Source organism: Plasmodium fragile, assembly GCF_000956335.1.
Source record: "Plasmodium fragile strain nilgiri unplaced genomic scaffold supercont1.10, whole genome shotgun sequence".
Classification (NCBI taxonomy): domain Eukaryota; phylum Apicomplexa; class Aconoidasida; order Haemosporida; family Plasmodiidae; genus Plasmodium; species Plasmodium fragile.
In genome coordinates this window covers 470,449-481,108 of record NW_012192590.1, presented here as the reverse complement: position 1 = coordinate 481,108, position 10,660 = coordinate 470,449, and the positions used below count along the sequence as shown (strand labels likewise).

Genomic DNA, 10,660 nt, shown 5'->3' with positions numbered 1-10,660 from the left:
AGGAAAATAATCAGACGGACTCCTCACCGAGACCTGCGCAAGCACATGGACAGTCGGGACCGTCGGGGCCGTCACAGGGCACAGACGCAACACCATCATCATCAGGATCATCAGCATCCACAACAACATCATCAACACCGGGCAGGTCAGAAAACGATCATGCATGTCATGGAGGTGGGGCCGTCGCCACACCCGCCGATGGCCAACCACCAGCCGCAGCACCAGCCAAGCCGGCCACCGCTGCCAAACCAGTAGGGGCGAAACCGGCGGACCAGGGAACGAAGAATACGGTAACGACGACGACATCATCTGGTGGTGGTCAGGATGGTGGCCCTGAAGCCGGGAAGGGGAAGCAGGCCGCAACAGCAGATACTTGTGATTGGAGGAGCACATTGCACGACACCAAGAGGACAGTACACGTGCTGGGTACTTATAGTGTAAGTTAGAATACACGCAGTACATCACGAGGACGAACAGAGCTGACGGAAAGAAGAGAAATTAATGCATGCGATATATATATGATAGTGCACAAGCTCTTGCGCGGTACAATGTGCCAAATGTATGCGAAAATGTATTTCCATATATTCATATGTAAAATATAGGATGCGGAACGCAACGCGTTGAACAAAGTTCTTGAAGAATTTGTGAAGTACATGGACAACCAGGCTGGGTACATGGAGGCCTTGGGTTCAAACTGTAATAATGCAGGTTGGGAAGATTTCAAACAAGGGGAATACCATACGGGGCAAACGGTGGCGGACATGATGAGATGTAGACTTATGAGTACTGCACTGTGGTTTGCGAACGAATCAACACACACAGCACCGAAGGATATAGAGGACGAAAGGATGAGGTGTGAAGTTGTAAACACCTTTGGGTACATACTGAAACATCTTTACTGTAAACCTCATCCAGGATGGAAGAGGGGTGTGGAGTACGCTTGGAAAACATTCCAGAACATGGGGGATGAGAAATTAGGAACGGGACTGCCACCTGGGCCTGTTACGGACAAGAGGTGCACACAATGTGGTTACGAAGGTAGTTGGAGGCCACCCGGAATAATCAATGGAGAAATGGCCACATGGTTACTTCTGCAATGGAGAGTAATGGAGAAAATAACCCACATGGAACGCACCATGGACTGTACTAAAGATTGGAAGACATATCAACTACAGCTACGGCAGGATGGTACAATTACAGCTAACGATGAGGAGGGGAAGACAAAACTGGAGGCCGTAAAGGAGGAGGTAAAAAAGACAGCACAACAAATAGTTAACCACATGCAGGAAGAAGTGACGGACGTATTAGTGACAGTATCACGATGTAGTAATGGCCAGGAGGCATGTGGAACAGAGTTATTAAAGACAATAAAGGTGTTAGAAGAGACCATTAGGGAACGGGAAGAGGCGGGAACGAACGGTAAGAAGACGAATACGGCCGAATACGCATACGCAGCCCATACGACTGCGCATGGATGCCGCCACAACAACACGCACACGGCTGGCGCAACAGCAAATCGTCGCTGACGTCGAGCGACCACCGTAGAATTGCCGAGCGATGAGCGGCGACGATGGCAGCGGCGATCGCGGACGGCGAGGGACGCAGCGCACGAGATGACGGCGACAACAAATAAAAGTTGCACTGCTACCATCCAGCACGACCCAGTCAACCGAGTTCACCTCACCGTGCGCTTGCTGCGGCCTCACCCAGTGCACCTCGATCCATGCAGCCGACCCTAACCTGCCGCTACCTGACCCCACCGAGCCGCTACCTGACCACACCGTCCCGGCCCCCTTCTTTCTGTACCACTTGTGTCGCTTTTTGTATCATGTTGTGGTTTTACTTCCTTGCTTTACTGCTGCAGCGGAGGACTCGGTAGGGACACCACCAGGATCCACAACATCGGCACGAGGATCGCAACCACAAGCACCGGCATCTCCAGAGCAGGCACCAGCACCTCTACCAGCCAGTGAGGGCACAGGCTCACAGGGCGAAACAGTAGCAACGGGGGTATCAGGTCCAACCGGAACACAGGGGGATCCCGCATCAGGGGCAGCTGCTGGACCAGCTCCAGATAGTAAAGGTAAGATGAAAGAAGACTGAGGGCGAGGCATATAAGAACGCGAGGGTCAGTGTACAATGATTCAAACAAAAAAGGAGGATTCATAATTATATGCACACCCCTGGGATCAACAAAAACAATACCACCAACAATACTTTCGCCCACGCCAGAACCACGACAACCGGGATCGTCCGCGGTTGACGACTACAAGAGCACATGTGAAAACACGGACTCCGGTCCACAGAGCACTACTGTCATATCCTCCGGTGCTGCAAGTGTTAGTATTACGCCTGTTACTTACAATTATGGGGCGGCAGCACCATGTAAATTTCTGAAGGAACTCGCAGAACAGGCGGAAAGAGCAAAGTCCACCCCGAAAACTGTGGAGAACACAAAAAATGATAAACGAGAGCGTGCTCCCAGCGGGGAAACTAATGTACAAGGTACTCGAATCTTTCCCATTACTGCGCAGCAGGGTACACATACCCTACGATCAATATTATCATTGTAGAACACACAAAAGAAACCACATTTCAGGAGAGAACACGGAGAGAGGCAGCGAGAACAACCACACGTCGAATGAGAATGCGATGCGCAGATCGACGGGGCGGCCGGTGGATGTAGACAGCTAGACGTAGACGTCGACAGATGGACAGGTCGCCTCACACACTGTGTGTGTGTTGTGAGTGTTGTGGGAGAGAGAGAGAGTCTTTTCCCGGGGGTGGCACCTGCCAACCACCGTTGGCACTGTGGCATCATACCCTCGTGCACCATGCGACCGACCATGTGGAGGACCATGACCATCCACCGCACAACACTTGAGTTATGTCCATATTCTTCCTTTTCGTTCCAACTCACAGGTACTGGAACTACACAGATCACGACAGGTAACGGTCAGGAGGATTCACCGCCGGCACCCGCCCCCGCACCGGCACCAGCACCCCCAGCAAACCCAGCAGCACCAGCAGCGGCAGCACCGAAAGCAGAAGCAGAACCAGCACCAACAACCACAACAACATCCTCCAGTGGACCAGCCGCGGTATCCCCTGGTCCCATTGGTCAACCAGGTGCAGCAGGTGAAAACGGTGCAACCGGTGCAGCCGGCAGCAGCGGTAAGGATGACGTCATCGATGGCGGCAACGATGACCCACCTCCTCTCAATCCACCCAAACCAAAACCGAACCCGAACCCAAATCAGACTGGCAGTAGCCCCAGCGGCACCGGCGGGGCCAGTCTAGCAGATGGTACTGAACACGGTGGAGGAAGAGGTCAAGGAGGACCAGGAGGAGGTGGGGGAGGAAGTGGCAGTTCCTCATCCTCCGCTTCAGACCCCTCCACTCCAGGTTCTACTGGTCACCAACCCCCTGGTTCCTCAAGACCAGGATCCGACCCGTCCACGCAACCCAATAACGCACAGGGTACGGGTTCTCAGCCTACAGATTCAGATGGTGGCTTTGGACTATCCTTGGACCGTGCACCAGCCGTAGGTAGCATAGGAGAAGGATATGCACCAGCGACTCCAACAGAAAAAACATCGGGCACTGGGGGTATGAACTCGCGTGGCGGTCCTGATGCACCCGACCTGACCGGCGCGGTGCTCACCGCCACTACCCCAATAATGTTATTCCTGTCCGCCGTCACCGTCGCCTTACTTGGTTATTCCCTTTGGAAGGTAAGTATATATAGGCCATCAGGGAATCCCGCACGTGCAGCACGTTTATACCTCAGAACATCCCTAGCGGCTTCCATACATGATCGTTTGAACCCATATACTGCTACACCCACGTTCATTCCTTTTATCCTACCGTCCTCACCCTCCTCTTTACCCCCCTTTTTCTGCTTAGTACTTGGCGTACCTCGCCAACCGACAACGAAAGTTTCGAACCGTTCGTGACGTGCCGTCACTGCCACTCGACGAAGAAATATTGCAACATCTACAACGCGGCGAACTGCCGCCACCCGATTACGGCTACACCATGGTTAGGGATAGGCAGCCCGGCAGATTGCCCGCCGCACGACGACGACGCCCCCCACGCGTGCATAAACGCACGATTATCGAACTACATCTAGAAGTGCTCAACGAATGTGAAGCAACCGAATGCGAAAGCGTCAAAGACGACTATTTGCAGATTGTCGTGGACGCGTTTATGCGGGGCAACAACACGTGTACAAGTAGCTCGAACGTCTGTACCCCCGACGACGGTTTAGCAACCCAGGACTCAACAACAAACGCCGATTCACCAACGCGGGATACACCCACTGACATCGACGGACCGGGCCCTTGGTCACCGAATGAAGACGACCCCGATCCATGGAGTTGTATGGAAAACATACAGTTAGCAACGGCCCCATGTCCACCGCATGAAGATGACCCATGGAGTTGTATGGAAACTATACCGTTAGCAACGGATCGATGTCCACCTAATGCAGATGACCCCCATCCACGGAGTTGTGTGCTACACATACAGTTCGAAACGGACCCTTGTGCACCGCATGCACACGACCCCGATCCATGGAAGTGTATGGAACCTATAGAGTTAGCAACGCACACTTCTCCACCTCACGAAGATAACCACGATCCATGGAGTTGCATGGCAACCATACAGTTAGCAACGGACCCATGTACACCGAATGAAGACGACCCCGATCCATGGAATTGTATGGAAACCATACAGTTAGAACAGGAGCAAGCTCGTCCCCCTACTGGTCCCGGAGACGCAAATCCGGACTGCCGTCACTGGATTAACTGGATTGACCGCAACAAATATATGCTGCGGGAGTGCACGACGCAGCCGTGGTTTTTGCACTTAAAAGCGGATTGGAAACAATACCTGCGTGAGCACATGGCGGCAGACGAAGACCACGGACAACGTGCATTCGGTGAGGCAGCCACCTCGCCGATGAAGAAACTGCGGTTGTGGAAACAATGGGTCGAACAGCAACATCGGCAAATGAGTATGTATAAGGCGGAGTGGTTTCAACATTTGTTAGAAAATATCGAGGAGGAGACCGTACCGGACAAAGGCGACGTACCTGGACTCGCAAAAGACTTAGACGTGGAAAAAGCACCGGCCGCAGAAGATATGCTACGAGTGAGAGCTTTACCATGCACGCAACTGCATCCGCAACCTTACATGAAAACACCGTTAACCGCTAACATATGCATACCGATCCTGGCATTAGTCATAGAACAGTGCGCGGTTGAACGTCGTTTGCAGGAGACGGAGTTATATGTGGATGCTCTATTGCAACAGTGTTAACATTAGGATGAAGTCAGGGGTATGCAGGAGACGGAGCTATATGTGGATGATCTATTGGAGCAGCTCTGCAATTAGGATGAAGTCATGGGTATGCAGCATAGGGAGTTATATGTGGATGAACTACTGGACCAGCTCTGACATTCGGATGACGGGGCATATGAATGGGACATAACGCATGCTAACCGTACACCACTTTTATTTCATTATGTGATATACGTAATATATTTCTTGTTTGCACTATTACATACCTTCCTTCTTTTTTCTTCTCTTTTTTTTCCTTCTGTTACTTGCTGTTTTCTTTTGCTTTGTTTTTTTCTTTTTCTGTGTAGTCAACTTCTTTTAACATGACCATAGGACCAGGTGCGTACCGGTTACATGCATATAATATGTACATTTAAATGAATAATATGAAGGGGTAGTATTCTCCTTTATGTGAAGTTAATTATTAAAAGCTGAGCACGTGCATTCTAAGGGTATAGTGCAGCACAAATATAGCATGCGAATAAGCATTCGCGTATAAGGCGACATTGTCTCTCCGAGCACACGCGCTTCGACGAAGTAGCCGAGTGTAACAACGATTCGACGAAGTAGCCGAGTGTAAGACCGATTCGACGAAGGATTGTCCCAGTGTAAGAAGCAGGAGGATTGTCCGTCCGAGCACACGCGTCGACCAACGCGGCCGCGTGCACCACGCAGGACCATTGTCTCCGAGCAAACGTGGCCGGGTAAACGAGAATTGTAGCCGACTGTAAGAACGGAGGAGAGATTGTCTGTCCGAGCACACGCGTCGACCAACGCGGCCGGGTACACGGGATTGTCGACGAGGTAGCCGAGTGTACGAAAGGAGGGAGAGATTGTCTCTCCGAGCACACGCGTCGACCAAAGCGGCCGGGTAAACGCGATTGGCCGAGTGTAAGAAGGAGGACGACTGTCTCTCCGAGCAAACGCGGCCGCGTAAACCGCATTGTAGCCGAGTGTAAGAAGGCGCGCGATTGTCTGTCCGAGCAAACGCGTCGAGCAAAGTGGCCAAGTGTAAAACGCATTCGACGAAGGATTGTCCGAGTGTAAGAACGGAGGGAGAGATTGTCTCAGAGTAATTGCTTTGAGTGCACGATCCGCGGACGCAGCCGCGCATGGATCCAGAGAGTGGGCGGAGGAAGGCACACACATATTTTCTGGTACGGCGAACAACGAGGCCAGGAAGGCGACAACGACGGCAGCCACGACGGCAACAACAACGGTAGCAACGACGGCACGGACGGCAGAAGCATTTGATGTTGTTACTGCGGTTTTTAGCTGTGCGCACGCAGAGACAACGTGTGTGCAGGCGTTTAGTGGAGAACGGGGCGTTGTTTTTACGGGGTGTTATTCATGACGGTGTGTTGTGTAAGCAGTTGTTCTTTTTTTGCTTTCTTTTTAGTCCTTCTTTTTCTTTTCTTTTTTTTTTTTTTTTTTTCATTCTTCTATTCTTCGTCTTTTTTTTCTTCCTATGTTCATGTTTCCTTTATTTCCTACATATACATCCTACGTGATTTATTAGTTTTCGAAGAGAAGAATTGAACTAGGAGGCATAGAAATAGCGGTTGTTGTTCTGTATAGAGTTCTAGTGTTATGCATTCAGGCAGGGCAAACACCTAATAAGTAGTACCGACGGCATATCAAAAGAATGCGTAGATGGTCCATGTAGTGTTTTATGTAGTTCACATGGAGCATTCATACAATAGTGAAGAGTGCAATGTTATAGATTACCTAATGGAAACAGGGCAAGAATGAGTGTAACAGAATTCGTCAAGATATTGGCGCAGTATGTGTTGGATAGGCAACTAAGGGCGGATACGCATGACAAGGATACTGGGACGGGCAGTTTTAGCGTAAGATATTGAGAAAGAGTATCAGAGCGCGGATAACTGGGGATCCACGAGTGACCCCAGTGTTTATTTGTAGGAGCAGTATACATATAAGGGCCACGTACAGTACTCATATTTTTACGCGGCAGTTACAATACCAACCACGAGCCAGAGGCAGCGTGGTGCCTGCAAGCATTTGTTGCATGGCCACAGGCAGCATAGAAACAGTAGAGAGCACGAGATAAATGTTCATATATGAATTATTCTACGTGTAGGCTACAGTATGGAGTGACATAGAACGCATATTCCAGGAGTTAGGTACGAACCTGATGCAACCAGACGCCTTCAATAAAGGAATATGCGACAGTATTTACAGTGCGCAAGGCGGCAAACTGACGCCACAGAAAATGATATGTAGGCAAATTGTGAACATTTTTCTTTTTATGGACGGGATACATCGTAATGGGGACGAATGGAGCAGAGCAAAGGACAACGAACAAAAGTGGAAATTTCAGAAGTATATAAGGTGTATAATGGGTAATGTGGCCTTAGTAGAATTATTTTGGACAAATTGCCAACATAGGGAAATAGTAGAAGCAGTTTCCACGCACATGAATACGTGGAGGGAAGGAACTAAATATACAGATAATAGTGCATGGTGCAAGAACTTGGATTATGGGACCTTAAAACTAGGGACGAAGTTCGTGGCAGCAACTATGGCAGGGTGGATAAGAAATTGGGCACGAAAACGGCCACAGGGAAAAATAGTAGGGACCGGGGCAAAAACGGAATGTAACACGGGAAGTGAGACCGACTTGGGGGCAGGAGCAAAAGGACAATGGGAGCCAATTGGGAGAATGTTCGCAGAAGGGGATGCCAAGGTGGTACACAAATTAATTGAAACAGGGAAGAGCATGACAGAACAACAAAGGAAAAAAATAATAGAAATCATTAAGCACAGTAAGGATCCGAAGAACATTATGGAGGACATATTAGACACCGTGAGCAAATGCACTGCTCCGGGCAACGCATGCGTACAAAGCGCATTAGAGAGCGTCCACACATCCGTCACACCAGTCCCGCCCAACCCAGCAGATCATGACCCATCTGCAATATCAGCATCGGCAGGTAAGGAGCGATGGGAGAAAGCACGACTACGGCCTAATACGAATCATACGGCCGCACACGAACACGGCCGAATACGCATACGCAGCCCATACGACTGCGCATGGATGCCGCCACAACAACACGCACACGGCTGGCGCAACAGCAAATCGTCGCTGACGTCGAGCGGCCACCGTAGAATTGCCGAGCGATGAGCGGCGACGATGGCAGCGGCGATCGCGGACGGCGAGGGACGCAGCGCACGAGATGACGGCGACAACAAATAAAAGTTGCACTGCTACCATCCAGCACGACCCAGTCAACCGAGTTCACCTCACCGTGCGCTTGCTGCGGCCTCACCCAGTGCACCTCGATCCATGCAGCCGACCCTAACCTGCCGCTACCTGACCCCACCGAGCCGCTACCTGACCACACCGTCCCGGCCCCCTTCTTTCTGTACCACTTGTGTCGCTTTTTGTATCATGTTGTGGTTTTACTTCCTTGCTTTACTGCTGCAGCGGAGGACTCGGTAGGGACACCACCAGGATCCACAACATCGGCACGAGGATCGGGACCGCAAGCACCTGCATCTCCAGTATTACCAGCAAGACCACCACCACCTCCGCCTCCACCAGGCGGTGCGGCGTCAGGATCAAAGGGAGAAAAAGGAGCAACAGGTAAGAGCACAGACACCAAGTGCAATAGTAAAGTACACACTCAGGAGGATAAGGGGTCCGTCGACGGTTCATCCATTACAATCACCTTCAGCACCCCGGATACCTCTCCCGGCTGTACAGGTAACAGTGTTCTGGGCAATCGGACTTCTACTGATATGCGTGTGCATACGCCTACCTATACCGTATGCTCCATAGGCATGAGAATGAGGACGCAAAAAACAAAACAAAAAAAAAAACAAAAAACTTTTCCGGCGAGAGAGCCAGAGACACCACGGAGAGAGAGAAACCAAACGTCGAATGAGAATGAGACGGGGACAGTGAGCCGCCGAGCCACGGGGCGGAGAGAGCGAGCGACTGGTCGGCCGCTGGATGTAGACGTCGACAGACGTCGCCACACACACACTGTCTGTGTGTTGTGTGTGGTGTGGGAGACAGAGAGAGTGTTTTCCCGGGGTGGCACCAGCCAACCACCGTTCGCACCGTGGCCAACCATCCAGGGACGGACGGTGGTCATAACCCTGTGGTCAACCATCCAGCGACGGTGAACCGCGTAGTCAACCATCCAGCGACGGTGATGTCGTGAAACGACGGACAACCGCCGTCAATCGTGTGGCCAACCAACCAACAAGCGACCGACAGCGGCCAAGCGGGAACCGTGGCCAGCTATCGCACATAACTTCGGTTTCATCCATGTTCTTCTTTACCCCGGGGTACACATATAGGAACTCAAGCAGTGGACAACAACGAGACCACAGATCAAAACCAAACAGCAGCACAAGTCCCAGCAACCACAACACCAGCATCTAGTGGATCAGGAGGTGCACCACCAGCTTCTCCTGCCCCTGTTGAAAACACTGAGACGCCCACAGTTCAGACGACTACGCCAGCCACTCCTTCTGGGCCTGCGCACGGTGCACCCGTTCCTCCGGTTCCAGCAGGTAAAGATGGTGAAGCGGGTACTAGTCCAGCCCCTGGTGAATCCGATGATAAGGTCGCTGATGGCGCCAATGATGACCCCCCTCCGCTCAATCCACCCAAACCAAAACCAACAACGCCATCCCAGCATCCCAATCAGGCGGGCGCAACCAGCAGCGGCGCCGCCGGCAGTCCGACTGCTGCTGGTACTTCCCCGGATGGTGGCTCTGGTGGTGCAGTTGGTGGTGGTACGGGTGGTAGTAGTGATGGTGGTGGACGCGGTGGAGCAGGTGGTAGCGGCACTGCCCTTACCCCTGCCACCCCTTCCGTTCCGCCTGGCCTCACATGGGCAGACATCAAGCCGTACACCCCCGCGATCATTCCCGCGGTGGTTGGTATTGGCATCATTGCCTTTTTCCTATGGAAGGTAAGTATATACGACAATCACGGAATGCCGCATGTGCACGATGTTTATACCTCAGAAACTCCCTACGGGCACCAATATATGATCGTTCTAACCAATATGCCCCTACACCCGCGTTCATTCCTTTTATCCTACCGTCCTCACCCTGCTCTTTACCCCCCTTTTTCTGCTTAGTACTTTGCGTACCTCGGACAAAAACGACGACGAAAGTTTCGAACTGTTCGTGACGTGCCGTCACCGCCACTCGATCTACTGATATGCGTGTGCATACGCCTACCTATACCGTATGCTCCATAGGCATGAGAATGAGGACGCAAAAAACAAAAAAAAAAAAAAAACAAAAAACTTTTCCGGCGAGAGAGCCAGAGACA

At 51.5% G+C, this 10,660-nt stretch overlaps 2 protein-coding genes across 2 annotated transcripts in view; both read left to right on the top strand.

Moving 5' to 3' along the window:
* Positions 1-653: 653 nt before the first annotated feature.
* On the top strand, positions 654-5,322 carry AK88_01260 (uncharacterized protein; the record flags this gene model as incomplete). Its single annotated transcript, XM_012478896.1, has 5 exons — positions 654-1,419; positions 1,865-2,083; positions 2,233-2,505; positions 2,923-3,734; positions 3,907-5,322. 5 exons carry the CDS (start codon positions 654-656, stop codon positions 5,320-5,322), a joined length of 3,486 nt encoding a protein of 1,161 aa, XP_012334319.1.
* A 1,769-nt stretch (positions 5,323-7,091) lies between these two features.
* The window catches only part of AK88_01259 (uncharacterized protein), a gene marked incomplete at both ends in the record, with an annotated part of 7,741 nt that continues 4,172 nt past the window's right edge, over positions 7,092-10,660 (top strand). Inside the window, 5 exons of the mRNA XM_012478895.1 lie at positions 7,092-7,193; positions 7,445-8,297; positions 8,792-9,070; positions 9,673-9,768; positions 9,889-10,292. Of these exons, the coding sequence (XP_012334318.1) occupies positions 7,092-7,193; positions 7,445-8,297; positions 8,792-9,070; positions 9,673-9,768; positions 9,889-10,292 (1,734 nt within the window). The remainder of the gene's footprint in view (positions 7,194-7,444; positions 8,298-8,791; positions 9,071-9,672; positions 9,769-9,888; positions 10,293-10,660) is intronic.